At 54.7% G+C, this 20,031-nt stretch overlaps 1 protein-coding gene across 2 annotated transcripts in view; it reads left to right on the top strand.

The window, feature by feature from the left end:
• Nucleotides 1-259: 259 nt before the first annotated feature.
• SH2B3 (SH2B adaptor protein 3) overlaps nucleotides 260-20,031 on the top strand; it is a 46,905-nt gene continuing 27,133 nt past the window's right edge. Inside the window, exons 1-2 of one of the 2 annotated variants that reach the window (XM_030821409.1) lie at nucleotides 260-614; nucleotides 13,662-14,420. In XM_030821409.1, the coding sequence (XP_030677269.1) occupies nucleotides 13,689-14,420 (732 nt within the window). In that variant the 5' untranslated portion in view covers nucleotides 260-614; nucleotides 13,662-13,688. Of the gene's footprint in view, nucleotides 615-13,342; nucleotides 14,421-20,031 lie in introns of those variants that run through there. The other variant, XM_030821408.1, reaches the window with a different exon arrangement.

Here is a 20,031-nt window from a genome sequence, read left to right on the forward strand (position 1 = left end):
CACGTGGTGGGCGTGCCTTCGCAAGGCCTCGCCTTTTTCCGGACCCGCGCCAGGAGAGCCCTCAGACCCTGGCAGCCTCGGACTAGCGGGATTGGTGGGCGGGGCCAGTCCGGGCTCCGCCCTCATGGCCCGCCCCTCCCTCCGAATCTCCGACTCGCGCGCGGCCTGGGGTGTGGCTCCTGGTGGCCCCGCCCCTGCCCCGCCCCTGTCGCGGCCGCCCTCCCCCGCCCGGCTCCGCTCGCACGGCCGGTTCCTCTTTACATAACGGCGCGGGGCGGCATGGGCCTGGGCCACCGCCTCCGCCCGGCTGCCCGCCCGGACTGTCGCGGCCCGCGGTTGCGACGGCGGCCGCTGCAAAGTTTCCCCGTCGGCGGCGGCCCGGGGGCGCATCCTCCCGCAACTGTCAAGCGCTGGCGGCGGAAATGATGAGGCGCTGGCCATTTTCCGAGCCCGGGTTTCCTGCCTGAGCCCCGCTCGAGCGAGCCGCGAGCGAGGAGCCGGCGGGCGGGAGAGGACGCGCCCAGGGCGGGGGCCCGCCCGCCCCCTCGGGATTTCGGGGGCCCGGGGGCGCGCGACGCCATGGGCCGGCCGGGCCCAGAGCTCCTGTCTCTCAGGTGAGCCCGCGTTTGCCCGCGCTCCCGTCCTCCGGGGCCGGGAGGGCTTTCGTGGGGAAAGGGGAGGCCCCGTGTCCAGTTCTGCCCGGGCTTTGCGCGTCATCCCCAGCCCAAAATACTGCCCTGCAGCTCAGATGGAGGCGTTCCGGGGTGACGGCTCCCAGCGCCTACGACCCCCCACTCAGCCACTACCCCCACCCACACACGTGTTGGGGAGAGCGTTGGGGTAACTGAGGCCGTGGGATGGGGAGAGGGCATCTCTGACGCCCCCAGCCCACCCTACAGCAGCCTCGCCGGTTGGGGGCGGCCCTCCCCTCAACTTGTGCCTGGGGAGGAGCGGTCGGGGTCACCCATTGCTACCCTGAAAGTGAAAGTAGTCAAACTGAGGCTGTGAGCACAGATGAGCCCTTGGGTGTGGGGGCAGCGGGGGAGGATGCGCCGGCCCCTCCCCACTCCCCATTCCCGGCCATGTGGCTAAGAGGGTAGCGCCCTGATTCAGGAAGCCCCTCTCCCCAGTCCCTGCACTGCCGAGGTGGACCGGGCCAGGCCCCCGCATGCTGCTGAATTGGGCGGTTCACCAGGGCTAGGCGCCCCAGAGACAGGTTTCTGGTATTGATCCTCTCACACCTCTGGCCTGGGGTTCCCTGGGAATCCCCTACCAAAAAACGTCTGGAGTGGGTGTTGGTCTTCTAGATCCGCACGATAGGGAGGGTATTTCAGAGGTCTCTGATGCCTGGTGCAGAAATCCCCTTCCCTCCCCTCCCTTCCCTCCCTCCGGTCAGGGGAGCTTTGTTTTGAGGGAGGGGGGACTGCATTTGAGGAACTGGAGAGGAGGGTCTGCCTGCCTGTCCCGCTTCTTTTTTTCTTCAGTTTCCTCATTCTCCTGTTTCTCTTCCCCATTCCCAGCCACAATGATGTAGGTGAGGAGGTCACTGCCTGCAGCTGGGGGCCTCCAGGGAGGGGCACGGCCAGGCTGGGCTGAGTGGGAGGAAGTGAAATCTGGTGGGGGGGTTCAGAGCAGAGGCCTCGGCAAGGCAATGTCGGCAGGGCCAGCTTTGGTGGCAGGAGGGACCGAGATCTGACCCGCAGCCCCTTGCCGGGGAGATGACAGTTCCCTAACACCGGCCAGCAGCCAGGCCTCAGGGCCCCTGCCAGGGCAGTGGGCCCGTGGGTCTCCAGGGATGCAGGTGCAGGTTGTGTCTGGGTTTCCCATCACTGATCTGGCTGCCTGAGTGGAAACAGCTCTGGAGGCTCCTCGCGACCTGCCCTCGTGGAGGGAGAGCCGTCAGAGGCCACCTGGGCAGGCTGGGCTCGGAGGTTGAGAGCCAGGGCCTACTGGGGGAAGTTGGAAGGGTTTTTAGTGCACTTTTCCTGAGCCTTTTCCCACAACCCCCCTCTGGGAGGGAAAATCCTTCTGAGCCAAAGGGTGAGCATTCCTAGAACTTCTGTGAGTCCCTGTGGGCCACAGAGCGGCCAGCTGGGAAGGGGCTGGCTCGGAGCATCAGCAGCTGGGGGTTCAGGGTCTGCAGGGGCTCAGCAGGAAGTGGAGGAGGATAGTGAGGAGGGTCCTGGAGACTGTGCTTTGCTGCTCCTACTGCCTCCGTTCAGCTGAAGGTGTGGGCAAGTGACTGTTGTGAACCTCAGTTTCCCTCTGTGTAAACTGGGGGAATAACAGGTTTGCAGTGGAGATTTAATGAGCCAGTGTGTAATGAGCACCTGCTGCCTGGCAAAGAGCGGTTCAGTTGCAGGTGGTGGTGGTGGTAGTGGTGATTTTATCATTGCCTTCATTGGTGTTACTGTTATTGGCTGTGAGGTGTTCCTTCAGTAGTCTCCCTTGAGCAGCTCTTGCATACATAGCACTGGAATTTCCTGGGTCTTTGGGAGCAGAATTTTGAAGATCTGGGCACTTCCTTAGCTATGAGGCCTTGCTTAACTGCCCCACCTCAGTTTCCTCATCTGTGAAATGGGTGTGCTAATAGTACCTACTTCTTAGGGTCATGGAAACCATGAATGAGTGAATTCACAGTGTCCAGAGTGGCTTGGTCAGGAGGAAGAGGAGAAGTAGCCTTGGGGCTGGAATGATCTTTTTTGTTGTGGGTGTTAGCTCTGCTGGCTTTCTTTCCTCATCCCCCCCACCCCCATGCCTCTCAAACCTGGGCCTGATCCTCCTTCTCCGATAAATAGAACTTTTGAGTACAAATCAGATCCCACAGGACTTCTGGGCCCTTGATTTCTGGGTTCCGCTGTGCCACCCCTGGACATTCTCCATATCCCGGGTGGAGCAGAGCCAGAGGCACTTGGAGGGACCTCCTTGCTGCCAGTCTCAGTGCCCCCTGTCTCTGGTGAGGGGAGACCGGGTGCCCTCCCCAGCCAGGGTGGGGGAGGGTCAGTGAAGGGGTCTCAGGGACATAGTAGGGAGCTGTCCCACAGTCTGGGCCAATACAGCTCCTTTTGCTGAAAACACCTTTGGGACCCAGTTTACATGACCCCACACCCTTCTGAGGGCTGGTGTTCATGAGGGTCTCCCATTGCTGGGAATCCTTGGGTTGGTCACTTAACCTCTCTGAGGCAACTGAGACAACATCTGTGAAAGGCTTTAACAGCTGTGTACTCGCTGTGACACGGCACATAAGGCACTGAGTGCTGAGCCTGGCACTCAATTAACAATAGTAGATATTATTGCTATTAATAAAATGAGAGGCTTTTCCTGCTAAATTCCCACTTCTCCCTGGTAGCAGTATGGACTTTGTAGCCGAATCTGGGCTCTGCCAGCTTCCAGGTGTGAAGTCCTAGGCAGGTTACCTGGCTTCTCTGATCTGGACCTCGCCTGCCCAATGGAAGCCAAGAGTTCCAGCCTCCCCAGGGTGGGTGTGTGAAGTACAGTGTCAGGACGGGAACTGTGTTGGCTGTACTTGCTCTGGCTGTGTGATCTTGGGCTGGTCCCTTAGCCTCTCTGAGCCACAGGTCTTTTTGTCTATGAAATAGGGGGGTTGCCAACTCCCTGTTAGGGTGGTTTTGAGAAGAGGAGGCATGCACAGTGCCCGGCATGCAATTGGCACTCAATAAGTGCAAGCCATTGCTGTTCATGCCCAATAGGGGCTGGCACCTAATTGCCAGGTTTCCTGGGAAAACGGTCCCCAAGGGCCCACAGGCGTTCAGCATCTTTGACGAGGCAGGGCAGGAAGCCGCTGCTGTCTGGCAGACCGGAGACGCCTGCCTCGGCGAGTCCAGAGGTGCAGTGCTAGCCGCTCATTCCCTGCAAGGCCCCATTCCTCACTACCCACCCTTCCTGAGGAAACTGAGGCGGGCAGGCTGCCCAGGGGAAGTGACTCAGCCAGGGTCACTTGCTGAGTCAGGCCTTATTGGACCCAAGAGTCCTGCACCCCAGCTCCCCAGCTTCCCAGGGCTTGAGATCCCTTGGAGACTGAGCAGGTCCTGAGGCCTGGCAGCAGGACCAGGCCACCATTGGACATCTGCTCAATGGGGCCCTGCCGCCGGGGTGACCGGTGTCCCTCTATCAGGGCTCCAGGGTTCTGCTGGCCACCACTAGCCATCCTTCCTCCCAGCAGGGGCAGAGGACACTTCCCCAGGGGAATAGGTCCTCCTGGTACCCCCCTACTCCCCGCCCCAGCCGGAAACCCGGCAGCTGAGCAGTTGGATAGAAGATTTTTCCTCCCACGCCACCCTCTCAGGGGTCGGCCAGCAGGGCCAGGCCACAGGCTTCCTTGTGAGCCAGGCCTGGAGCCCCTGGGGGCCCACCCGGATGTGGCCGCCCCTCGGCTGGCCGGTGGGGAGCCAGCTGCTGCCCAGGACATGTGTCCCCAGGGAGGCCAGGAGGGAGGAAGTCTATGCCCTCCTCACAGGGGCTGACTCACAGGTGCCCAGTGGGGGGCCCCAGCTGGGAGACTGGGAATGTGATCAATCAGGGAGGTGGACACACAAGGGGACCTCTGACATGGGATCTGCCCTTTCAGAGCTCACACACTGGTGTCATCTCAAGGAGGAGAGGCCCAGAGAGGGCAGCGTATGCTGCGAGAGGCGAGGTAATTGCGGGCTTACGCATGTCCCTCCTGATGTCCCCAAATAGCACGTGGGGAGGAGGTTCACCCAGAGGCTGCCCTCCTAGGGTCTCCCCTGTCTGCTCTCAACCCAGAGGCAGTGAAAGGAAGAAGCCACGGCCTTGGGGTGGGGGGCATGCGGGATTCTGACGGTGCTGCCTCTCCGCAGGGAGATGGTTCCTGGCTTTCCCTACCTCCTGAAACCTAGCTGGGGCGGTGGCTGGGATGTCAGGCTGGCGGTGTGGGCACAGGAAGCCAGAGGACATTTCCTGTTCTGGCAGACTGTGCTGGCCTGATAAATGTCCCCGGGGCACAAGGTGACCCCAGCAAGGGTGCATCAGTGCCCCGCCGGCTGCCCCGTGGCCTGGGGTAGAACCCACCTCTCTGCCTCCCCAGGGCCCCTGCCTTCGCCCCCTGCTTCCCGTGGGCATCTCTGCGTCTGGCAACTTGAATGCTGTGAAAGGGCAGCAGGCCGCCTGCTAGGCAGTGTGTGTCAGAATCCCACAACTCTCTGGGCCTCCTTAGGCCATAGGGTCTGGACTCCTGGAACAGTTGGTGCTAGGCATGAGGAAGATAGAAATGTTCCTTGTGGCCTAGATTCAACCATGAGGCCTCCCTGGAGGAAGTGTCCCCTCTGAAGGTGTGAGACTTCCTGCCTATGTTTGTGAGCTGGGGCAGGGGAGAGTGGAGGCTCTGGACTGGCCCAATTTAACTTCATTTACCACACTTTAAGAAATCTTCCCCAGGCTGGGAGCAGTGGTTCACACTTGTAATCCCAGCACTTTGGAAGGTCAAGGTGGGAGGATCACTTGAGCCCAGGAGTTTGAAACCAGCCTGGGCAACATAGTGAGACCCTATCTCTACAAAAAAAAAAAAAAGCTGGGTATGGTGGCACATGGCTGTGGTCCCAGATACTTGGAAGGATTGCTTAAACCCACAAGGTCGTGGTTGCAGTGAGCTGTGATCATGCCACTACACTCCAGCCTGGGTGACAGTCAGACCTGTCTCAAAGAAAAAAAAAAAAAAATCCTCCCCAAGCCTCGGCAGGGGGAATTCCTACCATGGATAAAGGCTTTGTCTGCATGTGGGCCTGATCATTAAAAGGAAAATTTTAGCCTCCCGAATTATACAATTATCCAGGGTGATTAGATAGAGGAGAGGCTGAGAAGCCCTGATCTGGGGGAGCATGGATTAAGGGGACCCCACAGCTCAGCCAGGTTCCCAGCGATTCAAGGTCCTGCGATTTCTCACCGACTTGGTGGCTCCAGGGTGCCTGGGGCTGGCTGTGCTTCTTGGGGAGCACCGGGCACCGCTGCTGCTTCGAGGCCCTCAATAGCCCTCTGGTAGACCCGGTTGTGTTCTGAGCTTGGGGTCCTGAGATGCAGACACCCCCAGCCCCAGCTGGTGGGCGTGCAGCTAGTTGCCTCCATGTATTTGCTGCAGGGAGGGACTTGGGGGTGAGGGACCAGGATGTACCAGGCTGAGATCTTCCTTCTGCACATCATCCTGCCCCTCACCTGCCTGCAGGATTTGGGGAAACTCTGGAGACCCCCATAGCTGGGAGCTTCCTGCCCCAGAAGGAAGCCTGAGTAGGTGAGGAGGGTCTCCTGAGTGCTAGGGCCCCTCTGTGGGGAAGGTGGTTTATTTCTCTGGCTGGCCAGGCTCCCCCGAAGCTCTGCGCTGGGATAGAAGTGTCCCAAAGACACCCTGCCCCCAACTCATACCCTACAGTTGAAGCCTGAGGGCTCCAGGTCCCCCTGGCGTGATCATCATTGCTTCCTGTCCACAGCTTGTCAACCCCTGATCCCAGGGTTGTCACCATCTGATCAATTGCTTTTTCTCTGCGCCTGGCACGTAGTAAGCACTCAATAAACACCACTGCCTGGGCCAAGGCCAGGGAGGGGTCCACCTTCCTGTGGCCTGGCTGCCCTCCTGGCCAAAAAACCTCCCTGGCGCAGTCCCTTCCATAGCTTGGGCTACAGCTGACTGCTCTGGGCTGGCAACTTCCTGCCCGGAGCAGCCTGAGCAGCCGCCTCTCCCCTGAGAAGGTCTTTTGTTCCAGCTCCCCGTGACGCCCTGAGCCCAGCCCATGAGGCAGGCCCCCCTGTGGCTTCCCATGGCAGGCGAGCCTGACTCCGAGGCTGGAGCTCTTTTCTAACAGTGATAGTAGGAAAATAGCAGCCACTTATGAGCCCCGTGCCAAGCACACTGCAGACATCAGTTCTTTTTTTCTTATAGAGATATGGTCTGCTTCTGTCACTCAGGCTGGAGTGCAATGGTATGATCACAGCTCACTGCAGCCTCGACTTCCTGGGCTCAAGCAGTCTTCCCACCTCAGCCTCCTGAGTAGCTGGGACTACAGGCCCAGCCACTATGCCAGGCTAATTTTTTTGTATTTATAGTAGACATAGGGTTTCTTTTTTTTTTTTTTTTTTTTTTTCGAGACGGAGTCTCGCTCTGTCACCCAGGCTGGAGTGCAGTGGCACGATCTCGGCTCACTGCAAGCTCCGCCTCCTGGGTTCACGCCATTCTCCTGCCTCAGCCTCTCCAAGTAGCTGGGACTACAGGCGCCCGCCACCACGCCCGGCTAATTTTTTGTATTTTTAGTAGAGACGAGGTTTCACCCTGGTCTCGATCTCCTGACCTCGTGATCCGCCTGCCTCGGCCTCCCAAAGTGCTAGGATTACAAGCGTGAGCCACCGCGCCCGGCCTTAGTAAACATAGGGTTTCATCATGTTGCCCCGCTTGGTCTCGAACTCCGGGGCTCAAGCAATCCTCCCGCCTTGGCCTCCCAAGGTATTGAGATTATAGGTGTGAGCCACTGAGCCCAGCCTCTCATTTTTGTTTTCTTCCTTTTGCTCTGTGACTGTTTTCCTGATCATTGGTGGGTTTGGGACCTGGACAGAGCTACTGCCGACTCCTGACTCCAGCTGGAGCTGAATGAGACCTTTATATTCTCTCCTCTGGGACTCCCTCATTCATCCAATAAGCATTCATTGGGAAGTGAGCCCTTCTTGTGTGCATTTAGGCACTGATCAGACATTTTGGGGGTCCCTTCTGTGTGGGGGTCGCTATAATCATTAGCTATGGGGCCGCTCTGTTTCAGTTTCCCCACCTGTAAAATGGAAGTACTTGTTGGACCTACCTCCCAGGGCTGTTAGGAACCTTGGGAGAGGTAATATTTTGTAAAAGTAGTTAGAAAAATGCCTGATATGATCTTGGCATGGTGCCATGAGCCTGTAGTTGCAGCTACTCTGGAGGCTGAGGCAGGAGGATCTCTTGAGCCCAGGAGTTCGAGGCAGCAGTGAGCTATGATTGTGCCACTGCACTCCAGCCTGGAAGACAGAGTGAGACCCTGTCTCTAAAAAGAGAAAGAAAAATGTCTGATGTGTAGCAGACGCTCAGTAAATGCCATTGTTCTTACGAGAGGACTGGTGGAAGGGGCCCAATGAGGGGGGTTCCCAGCCGTTGACTGGACAGTGAGGGACCTGGAGTGGGTGCAGCTGTTCTGAGGAAGGCTTCTGCCAGGGTTTGGCCCTGCAGTTGGGCTTCAAGACTCTGACATACAGGACTGTGCGGAAGGTAGGGTGGCCCAGGGGGCGGGGGAGGTTGGTTCACGCTGGTTGCCACGCATCTGCTGGGAGAGCAAGAGTTTGCAAATCCAACTGATCTCTTGCATGTATATGTTCATTCATTCAAGAGGCATTCATTGAGCTCCTGCTGTATGCTAGGAGCTGGAGATGAAGCAGGGAATGACTCATGGAACTCAGTCTGGTGGAGAGATAGTCACTAATAAAAGCATCCTGTCAAGTGATAATGTGTGACCAGTGTGCTGAAGGTCAAATTCAATTGGGAGCTCAGAAGAAGCTTCTCTTATGTGCAACTGGAAGCAGACAGGGCAGAGGGAATGGCTCATGCCAACACCCACAGGCAGCTGGCGTGACTAGAGGCAGATCGTGTAGGTGGGACAGGAGCCTGAGTCTGGAATCATAGCTCTTTGGGCATCCTCCAAGCCACGAGGGCAGTGCCTGTCTCACCTTGTCAAGGCTGGGTCTGGGGAACAGTGGGACTGACCAAGAACAGGTGCCCTCATGCAGGGGTAAGACCTTCCCCCTTCAGGGACAGGAAGAACATGGCAGCCAAGGGCAGATGTGGCCCCTCCCTCTCCCTTCCCATCTGCCTGACAGCTTTTACTGACTACTTACTGTGTGCAAAGTACCTACTGTGTGCGGATCCCAAGGACCCTGTGATGTACAAAACTGTCGACTATAGCAGGGCATGGTGGCTCATCCCTGTAATCCCAGCACTTTGGGAGGCCAAGGTGGGAGGGCTGCTTGAGCCCAGGAGTTTGAGACCAGCCTAGGCAACGTAGTGAGACCCCATCTCTACAAAAAAATACAAAAATTAACCAGGTGTCGTGGTGTGTGCCTGTAGTCTTAGCACTTGGGGAGGCCAAGACGGGACAACTTGAGCCTGGGAGGTCTAGGCTGCGGTGAGCCATGATTATGCCACTGCACTCCAGCCTGGGTGAGAGAACAAGACCCTGTCTCAAAAAAAAAAAAAAAAAAAAACATTGTCGACTCTGCATGGCCCTCTTCCAGCGAGGGCAGAGGCACCTACTTGTGCTTTTTGGGGTCTCTTGTGGAGATTGGCCGTGGGCGTTCCACCATGGCCTCATGTGGCAGGGGCACCCTTTGTTGCCACTGCCCTGCAGACATGCCCAGCGGGACATGGCCACATGCAGAGACGGTGCCTGTGGAGGGGTGTGTGGCAGAGAGAACCCCATTTGCAGGTTCGCATCTCCACCTTGAGTTCCCTTTCTTGGGTTCCCTACAGACACCTTGCAAGGTGGTTGCCATGCTGCTACCTGGTTGGCAGATGAGGAAATCCAGGTTCAGAGAGATTGAGTCAGGCATCAGGAGCCACACAGCCAATACGTGGCCCCCTTTGTAATGTGAGCCCTGGGAGAGCAGTGTTCATCTGTGCTGTTCACCATGGTATCTTGGGGCCTAGCCTGGTGTCTGGCACACAGTAGGCCCTCAGTAATACCTGAAGAGAGGATGAAGGAGGGAGTGATTGGAGGCAGCAATTGTACCCAGGCCCCTGTGGCTCTGTAGCTTGTGTTGTGCAGCCACTACCCTTGCCCAGGGAGGGAGTCACTGGAGTGGCACTGCTGTTCATTCAGGGTGTGCTGATATCAGGGATCTGGGGCCCAGTTTTGTACCCGAGTAGGGAGAGCATTTCTTTTCCATCTTGAAGAGCGACATGGATATGTGGTCCCCAGCAGGGGCCCAGGCCCAGCCAGGGTCAGGAGGAAGGAAGGATGGTGCCCACAGAGGTCCCAACTGTTCTGCACCGTGGACAGCAGAGGGGTGGGGGGTCTCAGTGCCATTCTGGTGATGTTGTGCCTAAGGAAAGGCCCTCTGGCCATGGGAGGAGAAGGATGCCCTAGTTGAGACGGGCAGGCAAAGGTCTGCCAGTCCTGAGGGTCCCCTGTCAGTGCAGGAAATCCCTCTGGACCCCCTGTGACTTTTGTTAATTTATTCCTTTTTATTTTTTGTTTTATATTTTTGTTTTTGTTTTTGTGTGTGTGATTTTTTTTTTTTCCAGGACAGAGTCTTGCTCTGTCGCCCAGGCTGGAATGCAGTGGCATGATCTCAGCTCACTGCAACCTCTGCCTCCCAGGTTCAAGTGATTCTTCTGCCTCAGCCTCCCGAGTAGCTGGGATTATAGGCACACACCACTACACCCAGCTAATTTTTGTATTTTTAGTAGAGATGAGGTTTCACCATGTTGGCCAGGCTGTTTTCGAATTCCTGACCTCAGGTGATCCGTCCACCTCAGCCTCCCAGAGTGCTGGGATTACAGGTATGAGCCGCTGCCCCCGGCCCATTTTATATTTATTTATTTTGAGACGGAATCTCATTCTGTTGCCCAGGCTGGAGTCCAGTGGCGCCATCTCGGCTCATTGCAAGCTCTGCCTCCTGGGTTCATGCCATTCTCCTGCCTCAGCCTCCCGAGTAGCTGGGACTACAGGCGCCTGCCACCATCCCCTGCTAATTTTTTTGTATTTTTCTAGAGACGAGGTTTCACCGTGTTAGCCAGGATAGTCTTGATCTCTTGACCTCATGATCTGCCCGCCTCGGCCTCCCAAAGTGCTGGGATTACAGAGGTGAACCACTGCGCCCGGCCCTATATTTATTTTTTAGACACCAATAATATACTCTCACTGCAACATGGAAATAACAACAATAGCAGCCAGTCTTTATGAAGCATTTTCTACATTCTAGGGCTCTACATCTATCAATTCATGCTCATAATATGCCTATGAAGTAGGTATGATCATGGTTCCCCTCTTACAGATGAGGAAACTGAGGCAGAGAGTAATCATGTGAGTCACCTAAGGTCCCATAACTAATAAGTTGTTGCTGGGTTTGTTTTTTTTTTGAGACGGGGTCTTGCTCTGTCACCCAGGCTGGAGTGCAGTGGCACCATCTCAGCTCACTGCAACCTCCACCTCCTGGATTCAAGCATTTCTCCTGCCCCAGCCTCCTGAGTAGCTGGGGCTACAGGCGCCCGCCACCACAGCTGGCTAATTGTTGTATTTTTAGTAGAGATGGGGTTTCACCACATTGGCCAAGCTGGTCTCTAACTCCTAACCTCAAGTAATCCACCCGCCTCAGCCTCCCAAAGTGCTGGGATTACAGGCATGAGCCACCGCGCGTGGCTGGTGCTGGGATTTGAACCCACATTCCAGAATCTGTGTTCTTAGCCATCCTTGCTAGAGATAAGCAGTAACAGGCTTCTTGGTTACTTCCCCGCCATCCCCACACCCCAATTCTGATTCCTCCCCAGAGGTACCCACTGTTTCAGGATGGGTTTGCTTCTGCCAGACCTTTTTTTTTTTTTTTTTTGAGACGGAGTCTCGCTCTGTCGCCCAGGCTGGAGTGCAGCGCAATCTCGGCTCACTGCAAGCTCCGCCTCCCGGGTTCACGCCATTCTCCTGCCTCAGCCTCTCCCAGTAGGTGGGACTACAGGCGCCCGCCACCACGCCCGGCTAATTTTTTTTTGTATTTTTAGTAGAGACGGGGTTTCACCGTGGTCTCGATCTCCTGACCTCGTGATCCGCCCGCCTCGGCCTCCCAAAGTGCTGGGATTACAAGCGTGAGCCACCGCGCCCGGCCTGCCAGACCTTTCTTGCCCACCATTTACAAAATGTTTGTGTACACATAAACATTAGTAGTTTGGTTTTATGTATGTTCATGTAAATGGGATTGTCTAGGGTATCTTGTTCTGCCGTTTGCTTTTTCGCTTAGTGAATAGCCCTGGAGCTCTCCCAGAGGTGGTGGAGTGGGTCTTCCTCACCCTTTCCCCCGATGCAGAGTCTTCCAGCCTATAGATGGGCCAGATTCTTTCACCAGTCTCCAGCTGGTGGGCATTTAGGTTGTTTCTAGTTTTTCCCCATTATAAACGTTGCAGCAGGAAATATGTAGTAGGGAGCAAGTATTTCTCTTGAATACTTTTTTTTTTTTTTGAGACGGAGTCTCGCTCTGTCACCCAGGCTGGAGTGCAGTGGCGCAATCTCGGCTCACTGCAAGCTCCGCCTCCCGGGTTCACGCCATTCTCCTGCCTCAGCCTCTCCGAGTAGCTGGGACTACAGGCGCCCACCACCACGCCCGGCTAATTTTTTTGTATTTTTAGTAGAGACGGGGTTTCACCGTGGTCTCGATCTCCTGACCTCGTGATCCGCCTGCCTCGGCCTCCCAAAGTGCTGGGATTACAAGCGTGAGCCACCGCGCCTGGCCTTCTCTTGAATACTTAAAAGTGGGATTCCTAGAGCCTAATTGCTCTGGCTAGGACTGTCAGTACGGTGTTAAATAGGAATGACCAGGTGGGCATTCTTTTCTCATCCCTGGCCTTAAAGGAAAAGTTGTCAACTTTTCACCATTAAGTACAATGTTAGCTGTGTGCTTGTCATATAGGGCCTTTATTTTATTTATTTATTTATTTATTTATTTATTTATTTATTTATTTATTTATTTATTTTTTGAGACAGGGTCATTCTGTTGCCTGGGCTGGCGTTCAATGGCTGATCATGGCTTACTGCAGCCTTGACTTCCTCAGGCTCCCAAGTAGTTAGGACTACAGGTGCGCGTACTGCAACGCCGCAACGCCAGCTCTTTTTTTTTTTTTTTTTTTTGAGACGGAGTCTCGCTGTGTCCCCCAGGTTGGAGTGCAGTGGCGCGATCTCAGCTCACTGCAAGCTCCGCCTCCTGGGTTCACGCCATTCTCCTGCCTCAGCCTCCCGAGTAGCTGGGACTACAGGCGCCCGCCAACACGCCCGGCTAATTTTTTGTATGTTTAGTAGAAACGGGGTTTCACCGTGTTAGCCAAGATGGTCTCGATCTCCTGACCTCGTGATCCGCCTGTCTCGGCCTCCCAAAGTGCTGGGATTACAGGCGTGAGCCACCGCGCCTGGCCCCAACTCATTTTTGTGTTTGTTTTTTTGGAGAGATGGGCTTTCACCATGTTGCCCAGGCTGGTCTCAAACTCTTGGGCTCAAGTGATCCTCCTGCCTCAGCCTCCCAAAGTGCTGGGATTACAGGCCTGAGCCTCCGAGCTCAGCCTTTATATGGGACCTTCAGTGTGTTGAGGTACAACATACCATCTATGCTTAATTTGTTTAAAGTTTTTATCATAAAGATATGTTGAATTTTGTCAAATACTCTCTTTGCATCTATCGAGATGATCATACGGTTTTTGTACTTCAAAAGTAGGATTCCAGAGTCTAGAATCAATTCTGCCAAATTGGCCATGCCCCTTACAGAATGCCACTTGGTAGGGGAGTGCGTGTTTCCCTGCATCTTCACCAGCACTGGGTGTTATGGTCGCGTTGGATTTCTGCTGTGGTGCGCGGTGTGTAACGGGGCCTACACCCGCTTGTGCACCTGCTTACTCCTTGTCGCCCCCCGACCCACGTGTCTTTCAGCCCGGCTGCACCACCTGGGTCTCCGCCATGAATGGGCCCGCCCTGCAGCCCCCCTCGGCCTCCTCCGCGCCCTCGGCCTCCCCGGCGGCGGCCCCGCGGGGCTGGAGCGAGTTCTGTGAGTTGCACGCCGTAGCGGCGGCGCGGGAGCTGGCCCGCCAGTACTGGCTGTTCGCCCGAGAGCATCCGCAGCACGCGCCGCTGCGCGCCGAGCTGGTGTCGCTGCAGTTCACCGACCTCTTCCAGCGCTACTTCTGCCGCGAGGTACGCGACGGCCGCGCGCCGGGCCGCGACTACCGGGATACAGGCCGTGGGCCCCCCGCCAAGGCCGAGGCGTCCCCGGAGCCAGGCCCCGGCCCCGCCACCTCTGGCCTGCCCAAGTCCCGCAGCTCTGAGGAGCTGGCCCCGCCGCGGCCGCCCGGGCCCTGCTCCTTCCAGCACTTTCGCCGCAGCCTCCGCCACATCTTCCGCCGCCGCTCGGCCGGGGAGCTGCCAGCGGCCCACACCGTTGCCGCCCCCGGGACCCCAGGAGAGGCTACTGAGACCCCCGCCCGGCCCGGCCTGGCCAAGAAGCTCCTGCCCTGGAGTCTGGCCCGGGAGCCGCCACCCGAGGTGCTGAAGGAGGCGGTACTGCGCTACAGCCTGGCCGACGAGGCCTCCATGGACAGCGGGGCGCGCTGGCAGCGCGGGAGGCTGGCGCTGCGCCGGGCCCCGGGCCCCGATGGCCCCGACCGCGTGCTGGAGCTCTTCGACCCACCCAAGGTAAGTAAGCCCTGCCCGCGGGGTTGCGCACTGCGCTGCGCCCTTCGCCTTCACCCTGGGGAGAGCGCGGGCTGGGGGGAGGTGTGATGGCTTTCCAGCTGGTGGCCACAGAGTGCCCAGAGGGAACTAAGCCCTCTTAAAAAAGAACTTTTAGGCCGAGTGCAATGGCTCATGCCTGTAATGCACGTTGGGAGGCCGAGGCAGGAGGATCACTTGAGCCCAGGACTTCGAGACCAGCTTGGGCAACTTAACGAGACCCTATCTCTATAAAAAATTAGCCAGATGTGGTGGCGCGTGCCTGTGGTCCCAGCTGCTTGGAGACTGAGAAGGGAGGATGACTTGAGCCCAGGAGGTGGAGGCTGCAGTGAGCCTTGATCATGCCACCACACTCCAAGCCTGGGTCACGGAGTAAGACCCTGTCTCTAAATAAATACAATAAAAAAGAGTTATTTATTTTAGAATTTTAGATTTACAGGCCAGGTGCAGTGGGTCACGCCTGTAACCCCAGCACTTTGGGAGGCCAAGGTGGGCAGATCATTTGAGGCCAGGGGTTCAAGACCAGTCTGGCCAACATAGTGAAACCCTGTCTCTACTAAAAATATAAAAAATTAGCTGGGCACAGTGGCGCACGCCTGTAATCCCAGCTACTTGGGAGGCTGAGGCAGGAGAATCACTTGAACCTGGGATGGAAGGTTACGGTGAACCAAGATTGCACCACTGTATTCCAGCCTTGGTGACAGAGTGAGACTCTGTCTTAAAAAAAAAAAAAAAAAAAAAAAAAAAAAGAATTTTAGACTTACAGGAAAGTTGCAAAGATAGTAGTGTTCCTTTACACATGGTACCCAGCGTCACTGAAGGTTCACATCTTACGCTGCTGTGTACATTGGTTGTAGCTAAGGAACCAGCACGGGTACATCACTATTAGCTAAACAGCACTGTTCCTTTGGCTTTGCCAGTTTTCCTCTAGTGTCCCTTTTCTGTTCCAGCTCGCCCCCCAGGATACCACATGAGGTTTAGTCGTTACATCACCTTAGGCGCCTCTTGGCTGTAACAGTTTCCAACCCTCTATTGTTGATAGCCTTGGCAGTTTTGAGGAGTACCAGTCAAGGATTTTGTACAATGTCCAGGGACACCTTTTTGGCTTCACATTTGGGTGTCATGTGGGCTGGTAGCAGGTCACTCCGAGATCCTTGAAAACTATGACTCGGACTGGCATTGACAGATTGGTGTTTTATTTCCAGAGGGCTCAAAACCATCAGAGAATTTCTCTGCACTTCCTGTGCCTTGGTGATGTTTTGCAAGTTAAAAAGAATTTGTCCTTTGGCGAAACCCCATTGCTACAAAAAATACCAAAATTAGCTGGGCATGATGGTGTACGCCTGTGGTCCCAGCTACTCTGGAGGCTATGGTGGGAAGATCGTTTGAGCCCAGGAGGCCAAGGCTGCAGTGAGCCAAGATCGCGTCACAGCACTACAGCCTGGGCGACAGAGCGAGACCCTGTCTCAAAAAAAAAAAAAAAAAAAGTTCTTTTCCTTCACAGCTGGCTTAATTCCTACTGTGCTGTTGAGGCTGAAAGGTCACTGTGTTCTACTCACCTGACAGGCTCCTTCTTTGACTCAGGTATGCATGACAGGACCATATGGCTTTCATCTAATTGCTCTCTCTTTGGGATCCTGTTATGTGGTAGGGCCTTACTCTAGAGCATGAGCAAAACCGATGTGATACTGGCCCTGAGGGGCTCACGATGGGGGTGGAGAAAACCTATGGTTACTGTTTCATTCATTCGACAGATATTTATGGAGCACCTACTGTGTGTTAGGCACATGCTAGGTTCTGGGGGACCAGGCGATCTAGTGGAGGCTGTTGAGGAAATAAACCCACAAATGAGCATGGAATTAAAAATGGTAAATGGTGTTCTAAAACTGGTAAATTGTGTTCTAAAGGAAAAGCAATGGGGTCTTGGGAGGATAACTGAGGGGTCCCGGTTTGGTGGTTTGGGAGAGTCATCCAAGAATCCTTTGAAGTAACCTTTTCAAACTTGACTGTGGCGTAACATGCAGACCTGGAAGTGTGTGAAGTATGAGACACATCTGAAGCTCTGTGTTCCCGTGTGTGTGCAACGCAAGTGACCAGCACCCCAGAGGGTTCCTTTATGCCTCCGCCAGGCCAGTGGCCTGTACCCCCATACATACCACCTCCTACCACCACAGGTTCGATTTCTCTGTTCTTGAATGTCGTGTGAATGGAATCACACAGTAGGTTGCCTTTGTTTCATTTTATTATTTATTTTGAGACAGGGTCTCACTGTGTCGCCTAGGCTGGAGTGCAGTGGTGTGATCATGGCTCATTGTAGCCTCGACCTCCCAGCCTCAGGTTATCTTCGTGCCTCAGCCTCTCCAGTAGGTGGGATCACAGTCACTTGCCACCACTCCCAGCTAATAGGTTGCCTTTTATGTCTGGCTCCTTTTGCCCAGCATAATGTTTTAGAGATTGATCACATTGATCATACATGTCAGTAGTGTTTGTTTTTTTTTTTTTTTTTTTTTTTTGAGACAAGGTCTCGCTCTGTCACCCAGCTGGAGTGCAGTGGCTCGATCTCAGCTTACTGCATCCTCTGCCTCCTGTCCTCCTTGGCTCAAGCAGTCCTCCCACCTCAGCCTCCCGAGTAACTGGGACCACAGGCACGTGCCACCACACCTGGCTAATTTTTGTATTTTTTGTGGAGATGGGATTTCACCATGTTGTCAAGGCTGGTCTTGAACTCCTAGGCTCAAATGATCCCCCCACTTCGGCCTCCCAAAGTGCTGGGATTACTGGCATGAGCCACCGCGCCCAGCTGGGTTTGTTTCTTTTGAGTACTGAATAGATTCCATTGCACACATGTCTCCATGTCCCACAACTGGTTTATCCCATCCTCTGTTGATGAATATTTGGGTTGTTTCTATTTTGATTTATGAATAAGGCTGTTATGAAGTTTGCATCTAGGTCTAAATATGGACACACATCCTTTCATTTCTCTCAGGTGGATTCCTAGAAGTGGCATTGCTCAGTCATAGAGTAGGTGCGTGTTTACTTTAGAGAAATTGCCAGACTTTTCCCAAAGCAGCTGCACCATTTTGTGTCCCACTGGCAGTGGGCAAGAGTTCCGGGTGGTTCCACTTCCCCACCAACACTTGAGCACTTGGTGGGTTTTTTTGTGTTTTGTTTTGTTTTTGTTTTGAGACGGAGTCTCGCTTTGTTGCCCAGGCTGGAGTGCAGTGGCACAATCTCGGCTCACTGCAACCTCTGTCTCCTGAGTTCAAGCTGATTCTCCTGCCTTGGCCTCCCAAGTACCTGGGATTACAGGCACGTGCCACCACACCCAGCTGATTTTTGTATTTTTAGTAGAAATGGGGTTTCACCATGTTAGCCAGGCACTTGGTGTTGAGAGTCACCGGTGGCTGCATTCCCGGATCTCAAGGTGGCTTTACTTTGCATTTCCCTGATGACTCACGGAGGTTAAGCACCTCTTCATATGTTGATTGGCCATCAAATTTCGTTGTTTGTGAAGTACATGTTTTTATTGTCTGTCTAGCCTTTTTAAAATTTATTTATAAAAGTCGTTATGTATTTTGGACAATTTCTTTACATTTTAAACGTCATTCCTACCTTTATGGGCTGGCTTTTTATGAAAAGCAGTTTTTTGTTTTTTTTTCTAGAGACGGCGTCTCACTCTATTGCCCAGGCTGGAGTGCAGTGGCATAATCTCGGCTCACTGCAAGCTCTGCCTCCTGGGTTCGTGATTCTCCTGCCTCAGCCTCCCGAGTAGCTGGGATTACAGGCGCATGCTACCACGCCTGGCTAATTTTTTGTATTTTTAGTAGAGATGGGTTTTCACCACGTTGGCCAGGCTGGTCTTGAACTCCTGACCTCGTGATCCACCCGCCTCGGCCTCCCAAAGTGCTGGGATTACAGGCATGAGCTACCACGTCCGGCCTCAATTTTTGTATTTTTAGTAGAGATGGGGTTTCACCATGTTGGCCAGGCTGGTCTTGAACTCCTGACCTCGTGATCCACCCGCCTCGGCCACCCAAAGTGCTGGGATTACAGGCATGAGCTACCACGTCCGGCCTCAATTTTTGTATTTTTAGTAGAGATGGGGTTTCACCATGTTGGCCAGGCTGGTCTTGAACTCCTGACCTCAGGTGATCTGTCCGCCTTGGCCTCCCAAAGTGCTGGGATTACAGGTGCGAGCCACCACGCCTGGCCAGGAGGTCACTTACTTTCATTCTAAGTAAATCACTGGGCCTTCCAGGCAGAGGGAACAGCATGGGCAGAGAGACCCTGAGTGGGGAATGTGTTTAGCATGTTTTGAAGAAAGGACAACATGAAGAGGCCGGTGTGGTGGGAACAGAGAGAGGGAGATGGGGAGCGGGGAAGTACATGTGGGTGGAGGACACTGGGAATGGGAGGACTTAAGTGTTTTATTCCAAGCACAATCAGAAGCTGTTGGGAAAACGCAAGTACAGATAAAAAACGGTTTTCTCATCATTTGTTAAAAATCTCGAGGCTGTGACACCATGAAAGACAAATAACGGCCCCAATACATGATCTTATCTGTGCGACACTGTGGGGTGTTTTTTTTTTTTTTTTTTTTGAGACAGAGTCTGTGTCACCCAGGCTGGAGTGCAGTGGCGCGGTGTCAGCTCACTGCCAGTTCCGCCTCCCGGGTTCACGCCATTCTCCTGCCTCAGCCTCCCGGGTAGCTGGGACTACAGGTGCCCGCCACCACACCCGGCTAATTTTTTGTATTTTTAGTAGAGACGGGGTTTCACCGTGTTAGCCAGGATGGTTTTGATCTCCTGACCTCGTTATCTGCCCGCCTCGGCCTCCCAAAGTGCTGGGATTACAGGTGTGAGCCACTGCGCCTGGCCGGGGTTCTTAACTTTGAAAAACAACCTCTGTGGCCGGGTGTGGTGGCTCATGCCATTAATCCCAGCACTTAGGGAGACCAAGGCAGATTACCTGAGATCGGGAGTTCGAGACCAGCGTGGCCAACATGGTGGGTCACAGGGTCAGGAGTTCGAGACCAGCCTGACCAACGTGGTGAAACCCTATCTCTACTGAAAATACAAAATTAGCCCGGTGTGGTGGCGCATGCCTGTAATCCCAGCTACTCAGGAGGCTGAGGCGGGAGAATCATTTGAACCCAGGAGGCGGAGGTTGCAGTGAGCTGAGATCGTGCTACTGCACTCTAGCCTCGGTGACAAGAGCGAAATTCCATCTCAAAAAAATAAGTAAATGTATAAAAAATAAAAATAATCTTGGAAGACCAGGTGTCGGGAGCCAGCTGGCCCTGGGTTTGAATAATGAATAAGCTGCTTTCTCAGCTCCGGGGCAAGTGGTATCACCTTTCTGAGACTCAGTTTCCCCCTCTGTACATTCGGGGGTACTCATAGTTCCTACCCCATAGGGCTGTGTGTCTTGGTGGGGAGAGCGCATGTGCCACGTGCCTGGCGCTGGGAGCACTCCATGAGTGCTGTGTTGCCGTTGCCACGGTTGTCGTGGTTTGTTATGGTTTTGACTTCGGGCGGAAAGCCCAGGTTTATTTCCAGTGCTTGCTGGGCCCTCA

This window comes from Nomascus leucogenys, chromosome 10 (assembly GCF_006542625.1).
Source record: "Nomascus leucogenys isolate Asia chromosome 10, Asia_NLE_v1, whole genome shotgun sequence".
In the NCBI taxonomy this organism is placed as follows: domain Eukaryota; kingdom Metazoa; phylum Chordata; class Mammalia; order Primates; family Hylobatidae; genus Nomascus; species Nomascus leucogenys.